The sequence below is a fragment of the Canis lupus genome, chromosome 37, assembly GCF_048164855.1.
Source record: "Canis lupus baileyi chromosome 37, mCanLup2.hap1, whole genome shotgun sequence".
Lineage (NCBI taxonomy): Eukaryota > Metazoa > Chordata > Mammalia > Carnivora > Canidae > Canis > Canis lupus.
Window position 1 is genome coordinate 3,445,232 of NC_132874.1, and position 26,469 is coordinate 3,471,700.

At 37.8% G+C, this 26,469-nt stretch overlaps 1 protein-coding gene across 10 annotated transcripts in view; it reads left to right on the forward strand.

Moving 5' to 3' along the window:
* LOC140626472 (cytidine monophosphate-N-acetylneuraminic acid hydroxylase) overlaps positions 1–26,469 on the forward strand; it is a 115,042-nt gene that overhangs the window by 8,560 nt on the left and 80,013 nt on the right. For 5 of the 10 annotated variants that reach the window (XR_012025649.1, XR_012025647.1, XR_012025648.1 and 2 more), the window contains exons 1-3: positions 16,026–16,161; positions 20,062–20,265; positions 23,291–23,382. Coding sequence is in view for 5 of the 10 variants with exons in the window: in XM_072814284.1 (XP_072670385.1) it covers positions 16,088–16,161; positions 20,062–20,265; positions 23,291–23,382 (370 nt within the window). In the remaining 5 variants the exon portion in view is untranslated. Of the gene's footprint in view, positions 1–16,025; positions 16,162–20,061; positions 20,266–23,290; positions 23,383–26,469 lie in introns of those variants that run through there. The other 5 variants (XR_012025645.1, XR_012025646.1, XM_072814283.1 and 2 more) reach the window with 3 other exon arrangements.

Consider the following 26,469-nt stretch of genomic DNA (forward strand, 5'->3'; position numbering starts at 1 on the left):
ATTTAGAGTGCAGTATATTTATATGCACTATAAATATGTACAATATAAATATGTTGCACTGCTCAGCTAGGTTAGGGTTACTGGGTTCATTATCAATTACAAAAATTAACTCAGAACATAAAAAGGTATTTACTTACATTGTTAGCCTTTTAAATATAGATCTTTAATCTGCCTGGAACTGATTTTTGTCGATGTTCTAGGCAGGAGGCCAATTAATTTTTTCAATATGGACTCCAGGTTATCCCAGCAACACATATGGAAATGTTTATCCTTCCCCTACTGATTTACAGTGTCACTTTTCAAGTGTTACTGTGTATGTGTGCTTGTTTCCAGCCCTCTTTCACTGATGTATTTTATTTATCCTTGAGATAGTGATATCACACTATCTTAATAATTATAACTTTGCAATAAATCAAGATATTTGGTAGGACAAGTCTTCCCTTATCTTATTCTTCTTCAAGAATGATTTATCTCTTCTTTGGTCTTTTGTATTTCCAAATAAATTTTAGAATAAGTTTTTATGATGTAAATAAAAATAAAAGTTTTTATGATGAAAAAACTTTCTGGGAATTTGGTTTGGATTATATTATGTCTATGAATTAATTTGGAGTGAATTGACATCTTTATGATAATTGAGCTTCCAATCAGTGAACAAAATAAAACTCTCCACTTACAGATCTACTTAATGTCTCTCAATAGAATTTTATAATTTTCTCCATAGATTTCATCACATCTTTTGTTAGATTTATTCCTAGATACTTTGTTTTATGCAATTGTAAGTTTTATCTTTAAATTTTTTTCTTTTTTTCCTTGCTGCTCTGAGAATAAATTGACTTTTATTTTATTTTAAAAAATATTTTATTTATTTATTCCGGGGGTGGGGAGAGAGAGAGACAAAGAGAGAAGCAGGCTCCATGCAGGGAGCCTGACGTGGGACTCGATCCGAGGTCTCCAGAATCAAGCCCTAGGCTGAAGGCGGTGCTAAACCGCTAAGCCACCAGGGCTGCCCTAAACTGACTTTTATTTATTTATTTATTTATTTATTTATTTATTTATTTATTTATTTATTTATGATAGGCAGAGAGAGAGAGAGGAAGAGGCAGAGACACAGGAGGAGGGAGAAGCAGGCTCCACGCCGGGAGCCGGATGCGGGACTCGATCCCGGGTCTCCAGGATCGCACCCTGGGCCAAAGGCAGGCGCCAAACCGCTGAGCCACCCAGGTATCCCCTAAATTGACTTTTAAAATGATTATATATCCAGAGACTCTGCTTAATTCTCATAGATTCTTATAATTTATCTGGGTGTTCTTTTGAATGTTTTATGTATGCAATCTATCTTTAAATCATGAAAACTTTTTCTTTTTTTCCGACTACTATATTTTTATCTTTTTTCCTTTTTTAAAAAAGATTTTTTTAAATTTATTTATTTGAGAGAGAGAGAGAGAGCATGAGGAAGAGGGAGGAATAGAGGGAGAGAGAGGGAGACTTACCACTGAGCAGGGAGCCCGATGCAATGCGGGGCTTGGCTTGATCCCACGACTTCCGGATCATGACCTGAGCAGAAGGCAGACCCTTAACTGACTGAGCCACCCAGGCGCCCCTTTTGTCTCTTTTTCTTGCCTCAATGTCCTGGGGTGGTCTAGTACAATGTTGAATAAAAGTGGTAATTGGAGGCATCCTTGTCTTATTTACAGTATCAAAGGAAAGTATTCAGTGTTTCATCATTGTGAATATTTGCTGTAGGTTTTGTTTTGGTTTGTTTTGGTTGGTTTGGTTTACAGATGTTTTTTCTCAAATAAGGAATTTCCCTATTTTACCATGAGTTTTTGTCATGAATGGATAAAATTTTCTTAAACTGTTGTGTCTATTGAGATGATTATATGATTTTTTTTCTCATTGGCTCTGTTTTGTGGGCAGGTCTCTTAATTTTTTTAATATGAAATTAATCCTGCATTTCTGGAATGAAGCCTAGTTGGTTACAATGCTTTATCTTTTTTGGATATTGCTGATCTGGGTTTGTGCATATTTTTATTAGAACTATGCATCCATGTTCATGAGTAAAATTGGCTTGTAAAAATTTTTTCTCATACTGTCTCAAAGATTAAAGTAGCCTTGAGGTGCCTGACTGGCTGATTCAATAAAATATACAATTCTTGATTTTGGAGTTGTGAGCTCAAGCCCCATGTTGGGTGTGGAGATTACCTTACTATATTTCTAATGTCTGTATAATTTTCATTCCTAATATTGACATTTGTATTTTTCCCTTAGTTTTCTTAACAATTACATTAGAAATTTCTCAATTTTATTAGTCTTATCAAAGACTAATCACTTGCCATCAGGGAAATACAAATCAAAACCACAATGAGATCCCACCTCACACCAGTGAGAATGGGGAACATTAACAAGGCAGGAAACAACAAATGTTGGAGAGGATGTGGACAAAAGGGAACCCTCTTGCGCTGTTGGTGGGAATGTGAACTGGTGCAGCCACTCTGGAAAACTGTGTGGAGGTTCTTCAAAGAATTAAAAATAGACCTGCCCTATGACCCAGCAATTGCACTGTTGGGGATTTATCCCAAAGATTCAGATGCAGTGAAACGCCGGGACACCTGCTCCCCGATGTTTCTAGCAGCAATGTCCACAATAGCCAAACTGTGGAAGGAGCCTCGGTGTCCATCGAAAGATGAATGGATAAAGAAGATGTGGTTTATGTATACAATGGAATATTCCTCAGCCATTGGAAACGACAAATACCCACCATTTGCTTCAACGTGGATGGAACTGGAGGGTATTATGCTGAGTGAAGTAAGTTAATCGGAGAAGGACAAACAGTGTATGTTCTCATTCATTTGGGGAATATAAATAATAGTGAAAGGGAATATAAGGGAAGGGAGAAGAAATGTGTGGGAAATATCAGAAAGGGAGACAGAACATAAAGACTCCTAACTGTGGGAAATGAACTAGGGGTGGTGGAAGGGGAGGAGGGCGGGGGGTGGGGGTGAATGGGTGACGGGCACTGAGGGGGGCACTTGAGGGGATGAGCACTGGGTGTTATTCTGTATGTTGGCAAAGTGAACACCAATAAAAATAAATTTATTATAAAAAATAATACATGTAGAGTTTCTATTTTATTAATATTTGTTCTTGTATTCTTTCTACTTTCTTTGGATTATTTTATTGCTCTTTAATGTTCTTGAGTTGGATGCTTAGCTCATTATTTTTAGCATTTTTAAAATATTCATATCTAAGGCTAAATATTTCTCTCTAAGCACTGCTTACCTTCATACTACACATTTTGATATGTGAGTTTTCATAACATTCAATGTGAAATATTATTTAGTTTCCATTGTAATTTATTCTTGACCCAAACCTATAGATTGTATACATTCTTTTTTGATTTCTAAGTTAATTACATTGGAGTCAGATAATATGTTCTTTATGATTTCAGTACCTTGAAACTTGGTAAAATTTGCTTTATGGCCAAGTATACATGGTCAGATTTTATAAATATTTTATGTGTTCTTAAAAAGAATGTGCATTCTGTGGGTGTTGGGCAGATGACTTTATAGATAGTTATGCATATATAGTGTAGTTTGTTATTTGCATGGTTCAAATCTTTGATGTTATTACTATTTTGTCTGTTATTGTCATTTATTGTTTTATCTTTACATTCTTGTAAAAAGGCTGTTACTTTTGTAAAAATACTCTCCTCATGGGTTTATGTTGATGATTGGTGAGATTCTGATAAAATAAGGCTTGGAAAACCATAAAGTTCTGTGTGAATGTAGGGTAGGTACACTCTAATAGACAAATGAAGGAACTTGTTTTTTTTTAAGTTCATAAAATGATAATAGGAACACTGGCTCTGTATAATAGATTGAACTGAGACTCCCATTTTTTTAAATAATAAATTTATTTTTTATTGGTGTTCAATTTACCAACATACAGAATAACACCCAGTGCTCATCCCGTCAAATGCCCCCCTCAGTGCCCAGCACCCATTCACCCCCACCTCCCGCCCTCCTCCCCTTCCATCACCCCTAGTTCGTTTCCCAGAGAGACTCCCATTTTTACAGAAACTGTCAACTCTTGGCAATTTCATAACATTCAGCACAACACTTTGAAAACAAAAAGATGTCTTATACAATTGTCATAATAAAAATGGTACATTTTATATGTTTAGCTGATTACATGAGTATTTTATTCTGTTCCCAAAGCATCAGGCTTTAACAGCAGGAAGGAAGAAAAATATGGCTTATGTGACCAGAAAGTGTGGTTTGCTTCTTTACAACATTCATCTCGGAACTCCGTCTCACAATTTCTACTTTCCTTCTCCCTCTCCCCACTTTCTATGTATGTCTTTTTTCTGTTTTCCTAGAATTCCTGTAAGTAGCTCACTCTTCTCTCTCTCTCTTTTTTTTTATTTAGATTAACAAAAGTTGCCTAGCAATGCTCTAAGTGCTTCTTTTAAAGATTGTGGTGAAATACATATAACATGAAATACACCATCATAACTTTTTAAGCGTATAGTGCAGTGGCATCAACAAATACGTTCACATTGTTGTGCACCCATCAATACCATCCATCTCCAAAACTTTTTCATCCTGCAAAACTGAAACTATACCACTAATCAATAACTCTCTATTCTCTCTCCCCCCCAGCCCTGGAAGCCACCATTCCTCTTTCTGTCTCTGAATTTAACTATTCTTGGTAATTCATATAAATGGCATCATGCAGCACTAAGTGCTCTTCTGCTGTTTCATGTAATCCTCCCAATAAGCCAGGGGAGAAGGATTATCCTTTACAAAATTGTTTGAATTAAAGTATAGTTGACACACAGTGCTTTTTTAAAAAGATTTTATTTATTTATTCATGATAGATACAGAGAGAGAGACAGAGACATAGGCAGAAGGAGAAGCAGGCTTCCTGCAGGGAGCTGGATGCAGAACTTGATCCCAGAACCTGGGGATCACGATCTGAGCGGAAGGCAGATACTCAACCACTGAGCCACCCAGGCACCCTGACACACAATGTTAACACTAGTTTCAGGCATACAACATAGTGATTCATCATCTCTGTGTTTATGCTATGCTCACGACACATTTGGCTTCCATCCGTGACTACTGCAATGCCATTGCCTATATTCCTGATGCTGTACCCGTTATTACTGTGACTTAACTCATCCATGATTGGAAGCGTGTCTCTCTCCTTCCGTCTCACCCATTTTGCCCGTTGCCTTCCCAACCTCTTTCCTCTGGCAACCATCAGTTTGTTCTCTATATTTATGGGTTTGTTTTTGCTTTTATTTGTTTGTTGTGTTTTTAAGATACCAAGTGAAATCATATGGTGTTTGTCTTTCTTTGACTTATTTTACTTAGCATAATTCCCTCTAGGACTATCATGCTGTCACAAATGACAAGATCTTATTCTTTTTTATGGCTAAGTAATATTCCACTGTGTATGTGTGTGTGTGTGTGTGTGTGTGTTTATCTATTTATCTTTCAGTGGACACTTTGGTTACTTCCATATTGTCCCTATTGTAAATAATGCTGTAATAATCACAAGGGTGCATATATTTTGAAAAGTAGTGTTTTCATTTTCTTTGGATAAATACCCATTAGTAGAATTTCTGGATTGGATGGTACTGCTATTTTTAATTTCCTATTTTCCACAGTGGCTGCACCAATTTACATTTCCACCAACAGTGCATGAGTGTTCCTTTTTTTCATATCCTCCCCAACACTTGTTATTTCTTGCCTTTTTGATAGTAACCATTCTGACAGGTGTGAGGGGGTAGCTCACTGTGTTTTTTATTTGCATTTCCCTGATGATGGGTGATGTTGAGCATCTTTTCATGTGTCTGTTGGCCATCTGTGTACATCTTCTTCGGAAAAATTTCTCTTCAGGTTCTCTGCCCATTTTCAAATTAAACTGGGGTTTCTTTGGGTGTTGAGTTGTATAGTTCTTTAACTTATATACTTATAAGTATATAGGTTATATACTTAACATATATACTTATATGTATAAGTTCTTTACATATTTTGAATATATCATTTACAGATATGTTCCCCTATTCAATAGGTTTCATTTTGATTTGGTTAGTGGCTTCCTTTGCTGTACAAAAGCTTGTTTTGCAGTCCCAATAGCTTATTTTTGCCTTTGTTCTCTTGCCTGAGAAGACATATCTGGAAAAATGTTGCTAAGGCCAGTATCAAAGAGATTACTGCCTATGTTTTCTTCTAGGTCACTCTTCTATTTTGAAGTACTTTATTCTTTGCCTCATTTATCAGACCATATTTTTAAACATTGAATTTTATGTTTTTTTTGGTTTTATTAAATAACTATTACAAATTTTAAAACAAAGTAACTTAATTTTTATTTTTTAATATACTTTATTGTTTGGAAAAGTTTTATATTTACAGAAAAATTGAGAGGCTAGTAAATAGTTTTCATATATAGTACACACAGTTTCTTTTTTTTTCTACACACAGTTTCTAATACTAACATTTACACTAGCATGATGTGTTTGTTATAATTAATGAACCAGTGTTGATACATTATTGATAACTAAAGTTCCTAGTTTATTTGTATCTCCTTAGTTTTACCTAAGGCCTTTCTTTGTCCCAGGCTCACATCTAAGATACCACATTACATTTAATCATCATGTCTTCTTGGGCACCTCTTGACTAGCACAGTTTCTAAGGCTTTCCTTATTTTTGATGATCTTGGTAATTTCAAAAAATACTGATCAAATATTTTATAGGACATTTCTTTATTGGAATTTGTCTGATGTTTTTTTCTCAACATTAGGCTAAGGTTATGGGTTTTGGGGAAGAATATTAAAGGTAAAATGCCATTTCATTACATCACATCAAGGCTACATAGTCACATAATTTATCACTGTTGATATTGACCTTGAGCATCTGAATGAGGTAGTGTTTGTCACATTTCTCTACTCTTAAGTTACTCTCTCTTTCCCGTGAAGTACTCTTTGAAAAATTACTGTGTGTAGCCCACATCCATATAACTGTTTGTGGGTTTTGGTTTTGGTTTTATGGTTTTGGGTGTATACACGTGTTTGCACTTTCTTATTCTCTGGCCCTACAAGATGTGCTAGGTTCATCTTATGTATTTCCTTTCCTAGTCTGAGAAGCAACCATTTCTCTCTAAGGAGCCCTGGTTTTCTTTATTGGAGAATAATATTAGACACCAAGATCTGGCTGCCAAGTGTACTTGTTGCCCTGGGATACTGTTGCTTCTTGGCCCTCTTAGCTGACTGAGCCAGGACATAAATATGTGTATACTAATTAGTGTATACACACATATCATCCAGATTTTTCTATGTGTATCCATTAGTATCTACAGTAAGCTGAACATGAGTTCATACTGATGTCTCCAATTCTATCCATTACCACCCAATCATTCTAGCTTCTTCTTTGTGCTTATCTGTAGATTCCTACTCTAACAGGGATAAACCCAGCCCTCTCTCTTGGCACTCACTTATTTAATTGTGCAATTGCACTATATATAGAGAGAAGCATCACAATTGGTTTTTTTTTTTTTAGATTTTATGTATTTATTCATGAGAGACAGAGGGGGGGCGGGCAGAGACACGGGCTGAGAGAGAAGCAAGCAGGCTCCATGCAGGGAGCCGGATGTGGGACTCCATCCCAGGTCTCCAGGATCACGCCTTGGGCTGAAGGCAGCGCTAACCGCTGAGCCACCCGGGCTGCCCTAAGCATCACAACTGTTAGCCCTCTCCCCTATGCAAAACAATATCGTCAACTAGAGTGTAACAGTTTTGTGCTGCTCCTTTTGCCTTTAGGCTTACAGACTGTTCATTTCCAAAAGTATTTGGCCAGTACCTTTCCCCCTCTCCCACTTGAGTTAGATTGTTACATTTCTAACAAATTCTCCTGTCAGTCTGCATTCTTTCCTAGGATCCTCCACCTTCTAGATGATTTTTTAAAAATTTGCCTGCATTGAGGGTCACTCTGTTCTATAGAGTTGTGTGGGTTTTGACAAATGTGTAATGTCATTCCACTGTTACAGTATCATATAGAATGATTTCACCACCCTAAAACTCTGCTGTGCTTCATCTATTTGATCCTCACCTCACTCCCTGAACCTCTGGGAATCACTGATCTTTTTACTATCTCTATAGTTTTGTCTTTTCCAGAATGCCATGTACTTAGAATCACATAGTATGTAGACTAATCAGACTGGATTACTCACTTAGTAATATGCATTTAAGGTTCAGCCATGTCTTTTTTTGGATTGATAGCTCTTTTTTCTTCACGTGGACTTTATATTTTAGAGAGGTTTTAGATTCATGGCAAAGTTGTGCAGAAAGTACACAGTTTCCATATATATCCTCGCCTCACACATACACAGCCTCCCTGCACCAGAGGGGCACTTTTGTTACAGTTGATGAACCTACATTGACACATCATTATCGCCCCAAATCTATAGTTTACATTAGTGTTCCTCTTGGGTGGTGTTGTGTCAGTTTGTGTAAATTCTGTGGGTTTGGATAAATATATAATGACATGTGTCTACCATTATATCATACAGAATAGTTTCATTCACTTCTGTGCTCTGTGTATTCATTTGTCCCTCACCCCTAAACCCTGGGAACCATAGTCTCTTTCGTTTTACCTTTTCCTAGAATGTCATATAGTTGGAATTATACCACACATAGGCATTTCATATTGTCTTTTTTTCATTTAGGAATATGCATTTTAAGTTTTCCCTATGTCCTTCTGTGGCTTGATAGCACATTTATTTCTAGCACTGAGTAATATTCCATTTCCTGGCTGGACCACAGTTTATTTGCCTAATCACCTGATGAAGCACTTCTTGGTTTCTTCCATATTTTGACAGCAGTGAATAAAGCTTTATAAACATCCCTGTGCAGGATTTCGTGTGGACATAAGTTTCCAACTCATTTGGGTAAATGCCAAGGAGTATGATTTACTGGATTGTAAGAGTATGTTTAGTTGTTTTTGTTTTGTTTTCAAATTTTGTTTATTTATTTATTTTAGAAAGAGAGTGCAAAAATGAGCGAGGGGTAGGGGGCAAAGGGAGAGGGAGAGAGAGAATCTCAAGCAGACTCCATGCTGAGCGTGAAGCCCAATGTGGGTCTCAATCTCACAACCCTGACTAAGATCATGACCTGAGCTAAAACCAAGAGTGGGATGGTTAAACCAACTGAGCCATCCAGACATGCTGAATGCGTTTAGTTTTGTAAGAAACCACCAGACTGTTTTCCAAAGTGCTGTACCATTTTGTATTCCAACCAGAAATGAATTAATATTCTTGTTGCTCCACATCCTCGCCAACATTTGATATTTTCAGTGTTCTGGGTTTGGGTCATTCTAATAGGTATGTAATGGTATCTCATTGTTATTTTAACTTGCATTTCCCTAATGACATTTGATGTTGAGTGTCTTTTCATATGATTATTTGCCTCCGATATGTTTTTTGTGAGGTGTTTCATTAGATCTTTGGCCCATTTTTTGAGCCAATTGTATGTTTTCTTATTGTTGAGCTTTAAGAATTCTTTATATATTTTAGATGACAGTCTTCTATTGGATATATTTTTTGCAAATATTTTCTCCCAGTCTATAGCTTGTGTTCCCATTCTCTTGATGGCGTCTTTCACAGAATAGAAGTTTTTGCTTTTAATGAAGTGCAGCTTATCAATAATTCTTTCATGGATGAAGTCTTAAGTGCTATATCTAAAAAGTCATGACCCAAGGTCATCTAGATTTTCTATGTAAGCTCCTAGGAATTTTATAGTTTTGCATTTTGCATTTACATATCTGAGCCATTTCGAATTGATTTTTGCAAAAGTATATATATATGGTTTAGGTTTATTCTTTTGGATGTGGATGTCCATTTGTACCAGCACCATTTGTGGAATAGATCTTTACTTCATTGCATGGCCTTTGCTCCTTTGTCAAAGATCAGTTGGCTATATTTGCGAAGGTCTATTTTTTGGCTGTCTACTCTGATTCCATTGACCTGTTTGTCTATTCTTTTGCAACTCTGTCTTGATTTATAGATTTGTAGCTTTAGAGTAAGTGTTGAAGTCTGGTAGTTTCAAACTTCTGACTTCATTCTTCTCCTTGAACATTTTATTGGTTATTCTGAGTCTTTTACTTCTTCATGTAAATTTTAGAATCAGTTTGTTGATATCCACAAAATAACTGAAAGTGTTTTGATTCTCTAGATCAAGCTGGGAAGATTTGACATCTTGACAATATTATCTTCCCATCTGTGAACAGGAAATCTTTCATTTATTTAGTTCTCTGTTTTTTTTATCAGAGCTTTATAGTGTTTTTATATAGAGCTGATGTATATTTTGTTAGATTTATACCTGAGTATTTCAATTTTTTTAGGTTTTAATGTAAACAGTATTGTGTTTTTTATTTCAAACTCTCCTTGTTTATTGTTGATATATAGGGAAGTTATTGATTTTTGTATATTAACCTTGGATCTTGTAATCTTGCTGAAATTGCTTTAGTTTTAAGATTTTTCTTCTCAGGATCCCTGGGTGGCACAGCGGTTTGGCGCCTGCCTTTGGCCCGGGGCGCGATCCTGGAGACCCGGGATCGAATCCCACGTCGGGCTCCCTGCATGGAGCCTGCTTCTCCCTCTGCCTGTGTCTCTGCCTCTCTGTCTCTCTCTGTGTAACTATCATGAATAAATAAATAAAATCTTAAAAAAAAAAAGATTTTTCTTCTCATTGTTGATTCTCAGATTTTCTCCATAGACAATCATGTCATCTACAAACAAAAGTGGTTTTATTTCTCCTTTCACAATCTATATATTTTTATTTCCTTTCCTTGTCTTATTGTCTTCACCAGGACTTCCAGCACAATGTTGAAAAGAAGTAGTAAAAAGGAACATTTTTGCTTTGTTTCTGATCTTAGTAGTAAAGCTTCTAGTTTCTCACCATTAAGTTTGGTGTGAGCTTTGCTTTTTTTCTGACGATGTTGTTTATCAAGTTGAAGAAGTTTCCCTCTACTCCTAGCTTGTTGAGTTTTTATCATGAAGGGTATCAGATTTTGTCAAATGCTTTTTCTTTCTTTTTTTTTAAGAATGAATGAATGAATGAATGAATGAATTTAGAGAGAGTGTGAGCGAGCAGAAGCAGGGGAAGGGCAGAGAGAGAGAGAGAGAGAGATCATCTCGAGCAGACTCCACACTGAGTGTGGAGCCCGATGTGGGCCTCAATCCCAGGACCCTGAGATCAAGACGTAAGTGGAAATCAAGAGTGGGATGCTTAACCAACTGAGCCACCCAGGTGCCCCAAAGGCTTTTTATCTATATGTATTGATATGATCACGTGATTTTTCTTCTTTAGGTGGTTGACATGATGGATTTTTGAATGTTGAACCAGCTTTGCATTACCTGGAATAAATCCTACCTGTTTGTGATGTATAACTCTTTTTACATATTGTTGAATTCAATTTGCTATTATTTTACTAAGGATATTTGCATCTGTGTTCATTGGAGATACTGCTCCATAGTTTTCTTGGATGTCTTTGTCTAGTTTTGATATTAGTATAATTAATGATAGGCTCATAGAATGAATTAAGAAGTATTCTCTCTGCCTTTACATTCTGAGTGAAATTGTACAGAATTGGTATAATTCTTTCCTTATATGTTTTTGGTAGATTTCACCAGTAAACTCATCTGATCCTGATGCTTTTTTGTTTTGGAAGGTTATTTGTTATTGACTCAATCTGTTTAGGGACATCTACCTATTGAAATAGTTTCTTGTGTGAGTTTTGGCAGATTGTTTTTCAAGGGATTAGTCTGTTTCACCTAGCTTATCAAATTTGTGAGCATAGAATTGTTCTTAGTATTCATTTATTTTCATTTTATTAACCATGGGATCTGTAGTGTTGTTCCTTTTGCAATTTCTGATATAAGTAATTTGTGTTTTGTCTCTTTTCTTAGTTAATTTGACTAGAAACTTACCAATTTGATTGATCCATTCAAAGAACCAGTGTTTGGTTTTGGTAATTTTTTAAAAAGATTCTCTTTTTTCCAATTTCATTGATTTCTGCTCTAATTTTTATAATTTCTTTTGTCTGCTTACTTAGGATTTAATTTGCACTTCTTTTTCTAGTTTCCTGAGTTGGAAACTTATATTATTAATTTTGGTTATTTCTTTTCTCATATATGCATTCAACACCATAAATTTCTCCATAAACACCTTCACTGCATTTCACAAGTTTTGATAACTTGTATTTTCATTTTCATTTAGTTTAAAATATGAGAATTTTTTTTTGAGATTTCTTCTTTGACACATGCATTGTTTTGAGCGTTGTTGTTTTATCATTGAGCGTTTGGTGATTTTCCAGCTATCTTTTTGTTACTGACTTCTGGTTTAATTCTCTTGTGCTCTTAGAGAATAAATTGTATGAATTCTATTCCTTTGGATTTATTAAGGTCTGTTATATGGCCCCAAATGTGGTCTATATTAGTGAATGTTCCATGAAAACTTGAAAAGAGTGTGTACTCTGCTGTTATTGGATGAAGCAGGCTATAGATGTCAGTTATATCTAGGTGGTTGATGGTGCTGTTGAGTTCAGCTATATCCTTATTGATTTTGTGCTGGCTAGATCTGTCCATTTCTGAGAGAGGGATTTTGAAGTCTCCAACTGTAAAAGTAAACTTAGATATTTCTCCTTTGCCATTCTATCAGTTTTTGCTTCTTGTATTTTGGTCCTCTGTTGCTAGGTACATACATATTAAGGATTATTATGTCTTCTTTCAATATTGACCCTTTATTATGTCATACCCTTCTTTGTTCCTTATAACTTTACCTGCCCTAAAGTCTGCTATATTATAAATTAACATAGCTACTCCTACTTTCTTTTTATTAGAGTTAGCATGATATATCTTTCTCCATTACTTTACTTTTAATGTATATGCATCTTTATACATCTTTATCAAACAAGCTTCCAGTTATGGAATGAGGAAGTCCCAGGAATAAAAGGTACAGCATAGGGAATATAGGGAGTGGTATTGTAATAGCTTTTTATGGTGACAGATGGTAGCTATACTTATGGTGAGCATATATAACATATAAACTTGTTGAATCACTATGTTGTATACTTGAAACAAATGTAACATTGTGTGTTAACTATACTCAAATTTTTTTAAAAAGTGTGTTTCTTGTAAACAGTCTATAGGTGGGTCCCCTTTTCATTGGTATATTTAGACCTTTGATGCTTAAAGTATTTATTGATATAGTTGAATTAGTAACTACCATATTTGTTCCTCTTTTCTATTCTTTGCTTTTGTTATTTGTTTCTATCTTTTTCTTCCACTTTTTTTCCCTTTTGTGGTCTTAATTGAGCTTTCTATACGATTCCATTTTCTCTCCTTTCTTAGCATGTCAATTATAGTATTCTAAAAACTTCTTTAATGGTTTCCCTAGAGCTGCAATATTTGTTTACAGATCATCCAAGTCCACTTTCAAATAACACTATAACACTTCACAAGTAGTAAAGATATCTTGCAATAACAAAGTATTTCTACTTCCTCCCTTCCCTTGTATCCTTGTCATTAATTTCAGTTATATATAAGCTAAAATGGCTGAATACATTGTTTCTATTATTATTTTGAACAAAATATTATCTGTTATATCAACTAAGAAAAAGATTTTATTTGACTTTGACTTACTCCTTTTTTATTTTTCCTTCACTTTTGAAGAATAATTTTGCAGGATAATACTGATTGGGGGGCCTTTTTCTTTCAACACTTTAAATATTTCACACTACTTTTGCACAATTTCCAAGAATTAGTATGTAATTCTCATCTTTGCTCCTCTATAGATAAGGGTTTTTTCCCTCCATCTTTCAAGATTTTTTCTTTATCTTTGATATTCTACAGTTTAAATGTCATATGCCTAGGTGTAGTTATTTTTTGGCATTTATCCTGCTTGGTGTTCTCTGAACTTCCTGGATCTATAGTTTGATGTCTAACATTAATTTGGGAGAAATTCTCATTTTTATTTCAAATATTTTTTTTGTTCCTTTCTCTCTTTATTCTCATCCTGGTATTCTGATTATATGTATGTTATACCTTTTGTAGTTTTCCCACAAGTCTTGGATATTCCATTTCATTTTTTCCAGTCTTTTTTCTTTACTTTTCAGTTTTAGAAGTTTCTACTGGCAAAGCTTCAAGCTCAGAGATTCTTTCCTTAGCCATGTCCAGGCTACTAGTGTGCTCATCAAAGGCATTCTTCACTTCTGTTACAGTGTTTTAGTCTCTAGCATTTCTTTTGGATTATCTCTTACAATTTCTTCTATCTCTCTATTTACATTTCTCATCTATTCTTGCATGTTGTCTACTTTTTCTGTTAGAACCCTTAGCATATATTTTTTTTTTTGAGCCCTGAGCATTTTAGTAGTTTTTTTGTTTTGTTTTGTTTTTTGTTTTTTGTTTTTTCAATTCCTAGTCTGGTAACTACAACATTCTTGCCATATCTGAATCTCATTTTGACATTTACTCTCTCTCTCTCTTTAACCTCTGTTTTTGCCTTTTAGTAGGCCTTGTACTGCTTTGTTGAAAGCTGGATTGATGTAATGGGTAAGAAGAACCCAGTATTGTTCCTAGGGAGGTTTCTACTTGTGGATTTCTACTCCAGTAATTTGCCATTTTCTTATCTCTCCAGTTGTGGGTGTGGTCATTTGCCTCATGATCTCAATTCTCTGATGACTATAAGAAGACTTGTTGATTTTCATTTTATTCAGCTTTTTTCTTCTTACTAGGAGAAGAGCAACGGTTTCCAAGCTGCTTAGATGCTGGGCTGGAAACTGGAAATCTGAAGCTATTCGCTAATTTCTTTTTATCACTGCATGTTATTCCATTGTCTGGATGCACCACAGTTTATTCTATTCACTTATTGAAGGACATCATGGTTCCTTCCACATTTAGGCAATTATTAATAAAGCTGCTGTAAACATTTCTTTAAAATTTTTTTGTTTATTTATTTATTTAGAGAGAATGAATACATGTATAAATGTGGGGAGAGGCAGAAGGAGAGAAAATTCCAAGTACTCTCCAAACTGAAAGCAGAGCCGGTGCAGGGCTTTATCTCACAACCCTGAGATCATGACATGATCTGAAATCAAGAGTTGGACACCAAACCAGCTGAGCTACCCAGATGTCCTGCTATAAACGTTTCTATGCAGGTTTTTGCATGGGCATGTTTCCTTTTTAAAAAGATGTTATTTATTTATTCATGAGAGACACAGAGAGAGAGAGGCAGAGACATAGGCTTAGGGAGAAGCAGGCTCCCTGTGGGGAGCCTGATGTGGGACTTGATCCCAGGACCCCGGGATCATGTTCTGAGCAAAAGGCAGGCGTTCAACCACTGAGTGACCCAGGTGCCCCTGGACATGTTTTCAAATCAGTTTGGTAAATACCTTAGAGAGTGATTGCTGGATCATATGGTATGACTGTGTTTAGCTTTGTGAGAAACCGTAAAACTGAGTTCCAAAATGGCTGTATAATTTTTTCTTGTCACCAGAAGTGAATTAGAGTTCTTGTTGCTGTACATTCTCACCATCATTTAATATTGTCAGGCTTTTGGTTCTTAGCCATTCTAATAGGTCTGTAGTAGTATCTCATCTTTGTTTTAATTTTCAGTTCCAAACTAAAGATGATGTTGAATATCTTTTAATATGATTATTTGCCATCTGTGTATCTCCTTGGCTAATACTCACTTTTAACTTTTCCTTAATAACAACAACAACAATAACAACAACAACAACAAAAAACCTCTCCAAAAACTACATGTCCTCAGATATAAGTAAATAACTTCTGGGGTTAGGTTTGGATGCCTCTCTTTGAATTTTTTGTGTATCTATTCTTAGGTTTTTGGTTTGTGGTTACTATGAGGTTCCTATACAGCAACTTATGTATGTAGCAGTGTATTTTTAGCTTGTAGTCATTTAAGGTTTTTTTACGCTAAAGATTTTATCTATTTATTCATGAGAGACACACAGAGAGAGGCAGAGACAGAGGCAGAAAGAGAAGCAGGCTCCCTCCTGGGAGCCTGATGTGGGACTCAATCCCAGGACCCAGGATCACGACCGGAGCCAAAGGCAAATGCTCAACCACTGAGCCACCCAGGTACCCCTGTATTCACTTAAGTTTCAACTCATTCTGAAAGCACTACATTTTTACTAACTCTCTCTACATTTTATATTTTTGACATCATATTTTATATTTTTATATTTTGTGTATCCTTTAATTATTGTAGATATAATTTATTTTACTACTTTTATCTTTAAAGCTTTATATTATTAGCTTTATTAGTGGTTGATCCACTACTTTTACCATATGTTTGTCTTTACTAGTGAGATTTTTTTTCTTTCATACATTTGATTATTTCTAATTATGGCCTTTTCTTTTCCACTTTAAAGGAGCTTCTTTAATATTTCTTGTAAATCTAGCTTCATGGTGATGAGCTCCTTTAGTTTTTGCTTGTCTGGGAAACTCTATCTCCCTTCAAGTCTCAATGATAACACTGCTGGTTAAAGTATTCTTGGTTATAAGCTTTTTTTCTTTTCAGTACTTTAAATATATATGCTACTCTCCTCTGGCCTGCAAAGTTTCTGCAGTTCCTGATACATAACTAATCTTCTTTTTTCTTGTTACCTTTGTGATTCCTTATCTTTAACCTTTGACATTATATATCCTGATGTGGATCTCTTCGCTTATCTTGTTCAGACTCAGTGCTTCTTGGGCCTGGATGTCTGTTCCTTCCCTGGGTTAGGGAAGTTTCCAACTATTATTTTTCAAATAAGTTTTCTGTAACTTTTTCTCTCTTTTCTTCTTCTGGAATCCCTATAATGTGAATGCTAGTGCACTTGATGTTGTCCCAAAGGTCCTTTAAACTGCCCCTCATTTTTTAAAGTTCCTTTTTTTTTTTTTTGTATACTCTGCCTTCCAGATAACTGATCTATTTTTCCAGATAACTAATCTACTACTATCATCTAATCTGCTATTTATTCCCTCTAGTGTTTTCTTCATTTTTGTTCCAACTCTGATTGGTACTTTCTTATATTGTCTATTTTTTTATTTTGAAGTTCTCACTGTGTTCAACTATTCTTCTCCCAAATTTGGTAAGCATCTTTTTGACCATTACTTTAAATTCTTTATTAGATAGATTGCTTGTCTCCATTTTTAGTTCTTTCTGAGGTTTTGTCTTGTTCCTTTCTTTGGAGCATAATCTCTGTCTCCTTATTTTGCCCAACTCTTTGTGCTTATTTCTATGTACTAGTTCAGTTATGCCTCCCAGTCTTGAAAGAATGGCTTTATGTAGGAGTTGTCCTGTGGGGACCAGTAGCACAATCTCCTTTGACACCACAATCAGGTGCTTCAGTGGTGTCTCTGAGTGGGCTGCTCTCTCGTTATAGAGTTGTGACTTCCCTGGGTGTGCCTGTGGCTGGATGCAAGCCTGGCCAGGACCTCTGCAAGTATGCCAGTGGGCAGAGCTGTTTTCCAGCCCAGCTGGATGACAAGCCCAGGGAGGATTGCTGTGTGCGTGCTGGTGGTTGGGATCAATGTCCTATTGGTATGAGCCTTGCCAAGGTGCAGGGTTGTGTGGTGCCCCCAGCAGGGTGCACCTCCTTGTGTTGAGTCCAGAGGGAGGATTCCTAACTGGTACCCATGGGGCAGAATAAGAGCAAAAGCTGATGCTGCCAATGTGTTCAGTCCCCAGGGAGAGGCCCAGCTACCGCCTGCCTCTCTGGCGTGTACTCCAAGTTTACTAAGTGGGTCTCCTTCACCAGTGGTCTGTGCACTTCTAAATCTGGTATTTTTATGCTGGTTTCCAGGTCAAGTGAGTCTGTATGTGAGCCCTTTAAGAGTGAGTGCTGCTTTCCCTTCAGTATTGTAGTTGTCCTGGTCATATTGCCTATTGATTTTTTTTAAAGATTTTATTTATTTATTCATGAGACACACACACACACACACACACAGAGAGAGAGAGAGAGAGAGAGAGAGAGAGACATAGGCAGAGGGAGAAGCAGGCTCCCTGCGGGGAGCTTGATGAGGGACTCCATCCCAGGACCCTGGGATCACCACCTGAACCAAAGGCAGAGGCTCAACCACTAAGCCACCCAGGTGTCCCACATTTTTTCCTTTTGCCTTAGATTCCAATATGATTTCTCAAAGAACTAGTAAACAAAGATGTAGTTCGTTCAACCTGCTTTACGTGGTGCATGGAAAGCCTTAGAATCTAACACAAAACTGGCCAAGCGGTTCATTCAATCAAGTAAAACAAAATATTTAAAGAAGCTTTCCTTTTACACTTTTAGACTAATTATCCTAGGAATTGTGTCAGAGTTTACTGTGGCTTGATGTTAGGTATTTGTACTCATAAGAACAAAGTTAAAAAAAATTCATAAGGCCTAGAGTAGATTCTTTCCTATCAAATCACTTAACAAATATTTTTGGAAATATTGAGATCTGTTGTGAATATAATTACCAAGAATTTGGGACAGAAGTGACAATGAGAATCTTCTTTAAAAAAGTGAATCATATTTAATTATATAGCTATACTTTATCAGTTTAAACTTGGAAATACCTTACCTATTATTCTCTATCTTGGTGTGTTTTTAAAAATTACTTTTATTTCCCATTTAAGAAATTTGCAGAATGTCTAAAATGAAAGTGAAAATGCCACAAACGTACTTGAGCTAAATCAGTCTTAAGTTAATACGTGAAGGGAATCTTGACCACTTTTGGTTTGGGATGGAGTGTAAGATTAAGCAGCATGCACCCAGATTTCATACCATGCAAAAATATATGTGACATATGCAAAAAGATATTTTAGAACTTCTCTTGGCAAAAATTATATTCTGTTATGCTTCAGAGTAGCATCATAAATAGAGTTTGTTTAGAAATTGGGGTCTGAGGGATCCCTGGGTGGCGTAGCGGTTTGGCGCCTGCCTTTAGCCCGGGGCGTGATCCTAGAGACCTGGGATCAAATCCCACATCGGGCTCCCGGTGCATGGAGCCTGCTTCTCCCTCGGCCTGTGCCTCTGCCTCTCTCTCTCTCTCTCTGTGTGACTATCATAAATAAAAAAAAATAAAATAAAAAAATAAAAAAAAAAGAAATTGGGGTCTGAAACAAATATGAAAGAGTCAAATGCTTCTTTTGCTGCTGGCATGTTCTTTATGTATAAATTATTCAGATTAAGTACAGTGAGAGGGTTAATTCATTAAATAGCTAGTTAGTAAAGACATACCCTGGGATAGACAGTCTGCTAAGTGATGGGGAGAGAAACATGGAGAAGATAGAGGTTATTTTAAAAAGCATCTACATGTAAGTAAACAGGGGACCCTGCTGGGCATGAGGTTTTAATGTTTTATAGATAGGAATGCAAATTAAGAGGTGCTAAACTTGTCCTGGGGATAGCTTCAGAGGCAAGCCTTTGAACCAAGGCAAAGGCAGGGCAGAGGGGAAGGGACTGAGTTATATTTGAACCTAAAGTGTGACCCTCAGCGGCAAAGGGGGAGGAACTCTGTCATTGGCAGAAGCATCAGGTCCAAATGCTAGAGTACTGAGGTCGGGGAGAGCAGAGGGGGGTTTTAGAGGTGAATAGAGTTGTTTTGGAAGGAGGTGTGGCAGAGGGAGGAAGTGGTTCAACGGAATTGATAGTGAGCTGGGGTACACACTCTCCCTTGTACACTTTGTGGGAGCAAATGAGCAACAGAAGCTGAGAGAGCCACTATCATCCTTTCCACATCCCCCAGGGAGAGGCAGCAGCAGACTATGGGCAGGCAAGTAACAGGGGCTTTCTTCATTCTCTGGGAAGGCAGAGACCCACATTCAGCAAGTAGGTCCTACACATAAAGGAGGGCAGAAAGTGCACATCAGATAGCCACCACGCCTGGATACTTGGAGGGAGGGGCTTCAAAGTATTGTAGTAAAGAAGAGGTTTTGAGCTGTTGGTTCCAAGTGATTATCTCTTAACACTTAACATTACTGATTTTCCACTCCAATGGTTTGCCTCTTTGTAGCATTGAACAAACAACAGAGATCCTCTTGCATCTGTCACCCATTGAAGTTGCCAATCTGAAGGAAGGAATCAATTTTTTTCGAAATAAGAACACTGGCAAAGATTACATCCTCTACAAGAATAAGAATCACCTGCGGGCATGCAAGAATATGTGCAAGCATCAAGGAGGCCTGTTCATCAAAGACATCGAGGATTTAGATGGAAGGTACTGACGGCTTCTTTTGCCTTCTCACTGGAGACCCCTCTTACAGCTAGATTTGGGCAGGAAATGTGCTCATGAGAAATTTTAAGCAAATCATTCAACAAATCACTTCCCCTTAGTAAATTGGTAATATTTACTTGTGCTCACTTAGGACATCTCTCTGATCACAAAATGTTATGATCTTTTCTTAATTCTCCTCTAATTTTCACCCCAGCCTGGGTCAAGCCTCCAAAACTACCCAAGGACAAGTGTAGCACCTCTTAGTGTGCATTTCGATTGTGAGAATTCTGAGATTTATCTCTAGCTTGATAGACACTGAAGCTTTAGGGCATGTGTGTCTATGTGTGTGAGTGAGTGTTTGGATGTGCATTGGCCTGCTTTTGTATTCAGACATTCAAGCCTCCCCTAGGTCTCATCCCATTGCCCCTGTAGTGTGTGTATTGGGTTGGGGCACTTTTCCAGACCCTACCGGAGAGCAGGTACAATTTCCCTGGCCAGCCTCATTGTGATTAATAAACAAAAGTAAAAGTCCCTCAACAGTTCCTGCCCTGAACAGCAGCTCTTCTGATCACTTCTTGGAAGAACCAGTGCTGAGGCCCCGGCCCCTTGATTAAACCTGCCTATTAAACTCATACCTCCACGGCATAAGGGCAGTGACAGAGCAGGGTGGTTTTGTGCATGCTAAGTTGACCTGTGTGGTTTCAAACATGCCCATCTTGGGCTTTTTCCTTGCACTGTGTTGTGTGTTGTCAGTCTTGTCAGGTCACGTGTGGACAGTTTAGGGCTAGCATACCCAGATGGAGCTGGGCAGCAGTTCCAAAGCGCCTGCTATGTGTACAGAAAGCCACACTAGATGTGAGGATGCTCTCACGGCTGCACACCATTCTGCTTCAAAGAATATTCAGTCTCAGGGCCCAACCTCCATATTGTTAGATTTTTTAAAGTCTTAATCACTGTTGCATCTGTAGCTTGCTTGGCTCCTCAGATAACATTGCTAGGTTGGGAAAATTAAAATACAAGGATTCCCTCTAAATTTGCATTTCAGATGAACAGTGAGCCTATTTTTAGTATAAATGTGTTCCAAGTATTACATGGAATATACTTTTAGCTGACAGCTGTGCTCTAGAAGAACCACTTCTTAATAATTTGCTGACAGCTCTATCTTGATTCCCTCCCCTTTTCTCAGTGGATCCAGTGAGGGGGACCTCAGACATGTGTGGTTTTGTCGCAGGTGACCTTTTTCTGGCACTCACAGCTGTTGGAGTCTTGTGACTGTTGCAGTTGGGAGACTCTGCTTTTCTTCTCTTCTTCCCCTCCCTCCTCTCCTTCACACAGTGCCCACTTAGCCAGTCATTTAAGGAATGTCACAGCTTTGTGATGGAGAGCATAATCTGCCCCCACCCCCACCGCACCCCCGCCCCAGTTAGAAGGCCAGCTGCAGGCCTACCAGTTCAGTGACCTGGACAAATGTCTTATGGTGTTTGGGCCTCCACCCCCTCCTCCCCGAGCCCTCTTAGCTCTCCTACACCTGAACTCCTCCCCCCTGTTCCTAGATCCAGCTCCCCAAGCATTTACTTGTTGGAACCGAGTCCCCAGAGAAACTTCTGCAGGGCTCTCCCCCAGCCACTTCTCCAAATTTGGCTGCTCTACTCAGTTCTCTGTGCAGTGATTCACCAGCAAAATCACTCACTTCCAGGAGGTGTTCAAGAATGCTGACCTACCTCTTCTCCTCTCTCCACCTCAGGCATTTTTATTCTTCACATACAACCCAGATCTGTAGCCCTTATGAGCTGTGGCTCTTGTTTCTTAAGCTCGACAATTTTTTACACCCTCTCTTGCGTGTGAAGCTGTTGTTTTCTCCCGCTTGGCTGCCGCTTCTGAGCATTCCAGGTCCTGCTAGGTTGCTTCTCAAATGGCCCAGCATGTGGAAGAGCTGCATCTGTAATGTTCTCTCTCAATTTTTGGAGGGTTGTCAGCTACTCACTGATAAGAAAGGAGATGTCATAGAATAATCCACCATAAATCGAAGTGTGGCAGATGCTTTTTGCTTTATTTCTAGAAAAAAAATATTTTAAAATTCTAGATAGGATGAAGCTTGAAAAAAATCAGTCTAGTTCACTTACATGTTAAAACGGACATTTTTAGTTAAAAATATCTGAGTGTTTCCGGTGTGAGACATACTTGGCTGTTGTTTTTTAATTCTTTAACTGTTAAAGAAAAAAAACACACACAACTTCACTAGAAACACTGAGAAAAATAGAACTGTTTCTACCCCATCCCCAACTACCACACCCCTTTCAACGCTCTGGTAAGAAATGGAGAAAAAAAAAGTCAATATACATCCTGTTTTGTCACAGTCTAATTCTCATTTTGGAATAGATTTAGCAGAGTTAGCAAATGGAAAATGCAGAATGCTCGGTTACATTTGAATGACAGATTAACAGCAAATTTTCAGTATCTCTCAAATACTGCACGAGATGTATTTTTAAAATATTTGCTATTTATCTGAAATTCATATTTAACTGGGCATTATTTTATCTGGTGACCATGCCCTGAAATTTTAGACTCTAAGAAAATCCTTTATCTTTGAAAAGTGAAAACTTGAGATGAACCAAAGCTTAGTACACTGTGGTAGAGGTCAAGTCAGAGACACGCCTTTATTACTGTTTTCCTCCCTTGTGTTGGCTCCAGTTGGAGCTCAATTAGTGAACCAAAGGCCACTTTATTCTCTCGGCTCTGTTGATCTTTGTCTGACACGTGTCATTTTGTGATGTGGAATTTAAATTCGTTCCTTCTTTATTTTATTTACTTTTATTTTATTTTTTATCTGCCTTTTCAAAATCACCTACTGATGATGATTATATATTTCCTTGGCTATTAAGTATTATCTCCTAATGGTTTTCCTTTTACATAGTTGGTGTTCAAGCCCCTAATTTAGTTTCACTGCAAAATAATGCACTTAAGCATGGTAAGATTAATTTCATTTTTACCATTTCACAAACCTAAGTACATTTTTTTCCCCATGCAGGTCTGTTAGATGCACAAAACACAACTGGAAGTTAGATGTGAGCACCATGAAGTATATCAACCCCCCAAGCAGCTTCTGTCAAGATGAACTAGGTAAATACCATCAGTATTAATAAATATGTTCTGCTATTGTTGTTCCTAGGATCCTTTATGTCAACTTGTTTTTAATTACACTTGAAGCTTTGGATATATTCTGATTTTAAACTGTGTAGAGTTGGACTTTTAAAAAATTTTTTTTTAATTTTTAAAGATTTTATTTTTTTTATACATGAGAGACAGAGACAGAGACAGAGAGAGGGAGAGACATAAGCAGAAGGAGAAGCAGGTTCCCTGCGGATAGCCCATGGCAGGACTCAATCCTAGGACCCAGGATCACACCCTGAGCTGAAAGCAGAAGCTCAACCACTGAGCCACCCAGATGCCCCCCACTTCTTAAAAATAGAATGAACAACTGTAAATTCCAAACAAGATTTCTCCAAAAGCTCCCTTCATTTATTCATTTGTTCAGCACATATTTGTTGGGAACCAAGCATGGGTAAATGGACTGGATCTAAAGATGAGTAAGAGCCAGGGTAAATGAGATGATGTTAGAGGAAGTGGTAGCTGAGACAAGCCTGTGACCAGCTAGGATCAAGGAAGCTCTGAGGGGTCTTATAGATACTGTGTACTGTAGAATGGTCCTCAGAATATTTTTTCTGTGAAGACACAGAAGGTAGATGATCGTATACATGATCCTCTGGATAATTATGATAAATGCTCACGTTTTTATCTGGGAAATTAAGTACTTCAAATTGCACAGCTCTTTTGGGCATTGATAAAAGGCTACAAGTTATGTCTGATTTTCAGTCAGCTGGCTCCACATCTGCTTTTTTGCTTCCTCCTATCCCAGGAAGCCTATATAGAGTAAGAAGGGCTCAGTCATAGTAATAAGTGTGTTTCTGTTCTAACTTATTAAAATTGTGGTTTTTTTCCCTAGAAAAAGTCACTTATGACAATCCTTAAAAGGAAATGTGTTAGGAACACTGTTTCAGAATGATTGTTACAGGAATAATGAACAGATTTTATCAGACTGGGAGATTACAGAGAGCTTCATACTCGAGATAGCATTGGAGTTGGTGATCTTAAGTGCTTCACTCCTGCGGGGGGTGTCCCTCTCTGTCCTAGATCACCACTTGTGGCCTTGGCTCTTAGCTCACACACACAGTCTGGTGTTCACAAAAGGCCTTACTAGACCTTCGTCCCCTGGTTAAGTCATATTCCAATTCCTCTAACGCCTAGAACTGGGGACCCCCTTGGAATAGGTGTCCTGGTGGAGTTTCAGTCCTTCCATAGCACAGATATGGTTCCTGTCAAGGTCGCCAGAGCTTTCCATGTGGCTTGATTCAGGGGTCACTTGCCATTATCAGCGTACCCAAACTCACCAGCATACAGCACTGTGACCTACTCTCCCTGTGGTGGGTTCTTTCCCTTGTATCTGGGAAGCAAGGCTTTCTGCATTACTTTCCTATTTGCCGCTGTAACAAATTCCCTCAAATATAACGGCTTAAAACCATGCAAATAGACTAGTTCACAGTTCTGTGGATCACAAGGCCAGCATGGGTCTCTGCTGCTAAAGTTATAGTGTCAGCAGGGCTGTGTTCTTTTCTGGAAGCTCTGGAGGAGGATCCATGTCTGCCTGTTCCAGCTTCTAGAGGCTGTCTTTGTCCATGGTCAAAGCCTTGCCTCTCTATGGCCATTGTTTCTGCGGTCACATCTCCCTCTGATTCTTCTGTCTTCTGATTCCAGGTTTTAGAACTCTTGTGACATACATATTGGGCTCACCCACATAATCCAGGATATCCTACCCACTTTAAGGTCAGCTGATTAGCACCCTTAATTTTATCTGCAACTTTAATTCCCATTTGCCATATAACCTAATCAATCTATAGTTCCTGGGCATTAGAATATGGACATCTTTGGGAGCTATTGTTCCATCCTGGTCCGGATTATCAGCCCCCACCTAGAAGCCTCAGTTCCACAACCTTCCAAGTCTTATCTGCTGTGCTGTCTCTTAAGAATGAGGAGGAGGAGAAGCAATACTATATATAAGAAAAACAAAAAGGAAACCATTTAAACATGAGCAATGACTCTAACATATCTTAAAAGTGATACTGGGGAAACTAAAACAATAGTTCTGATTATAAAGAAAAATAAAGTTTTATATAATGTTTATGGTTTAGAATATCAGGGCTACTCTTCCCCATGTGTCTTAGTGAGACCAACTCCAAATCGTTTTTTAAAGAAGACTCTGACCTGCACAGCTGTCTTCCAGCTCCCCTATGAGTAGAGGGGTCACTGACTAGGGTGCATGTTTTTTCCATTCACCCCCAAGAAGGTAGAATGCTGTTCTGGGGGAGTTGCTAATTTCTTTAACCATAAATTTATCCTCCCATGCCCCTGAAGGGGATGTCTGGACTACCATCTTCTTTTTTTTTTTTTTTTTTTTTTTTACCATCTTCTTTTGTCAGTAAGCCCCACCCCATGTCAGTTGACCTAGTCTAGAAAGCCTATAGATCGCATTGTTATCAGGAACTGGTTACATGTGCTGTACAAATACTGCAAAGTTAATTTGGCAGAAAACTGATAATAATCAATGGTTTGCACTATTACAGTGTTTACATAAGTGGAAGGACAGTACACTATCATCCTCATGAATGTGTAACCTAGATATCTATAGGTCCTTAGGATCTTTTATAAAACCTTTGTCTTTTGGACAAGACCGACAGAGAGACAGGGTAGCAAAATGGTTAAGAGTGGACACACAGGGCCTGACAGCCTGGGTTCAGATCCTGATGCTCAAACACACAATTCAGTGACTTTGGATGAGATTTCAATTTCTTTATACTTCTGTTCCCCCAAATGCAGATAATATCAGTAGAAGCTACTTTATTGGGTTGTTGTAAGAATTCTCCAAGTGAACATTTGTTAAATTCTTGGCACTTGGTACACAGAGTATGATTATTTGTACACAGAGGTCTCAGATAATCTGCACATGTCCCCTGAGCCTGGGACCACAGAAGCAGGAAGAAGGGATTTTCCACCCAGTAGGAAGTTGGGTCAATCAGAAAACAGAGCGATGAGCTGGGAATTGGTGCTGAGGACCTGTGAAAGGCAAGGCAGCAGGTGGCAGCAAGGTCAGCG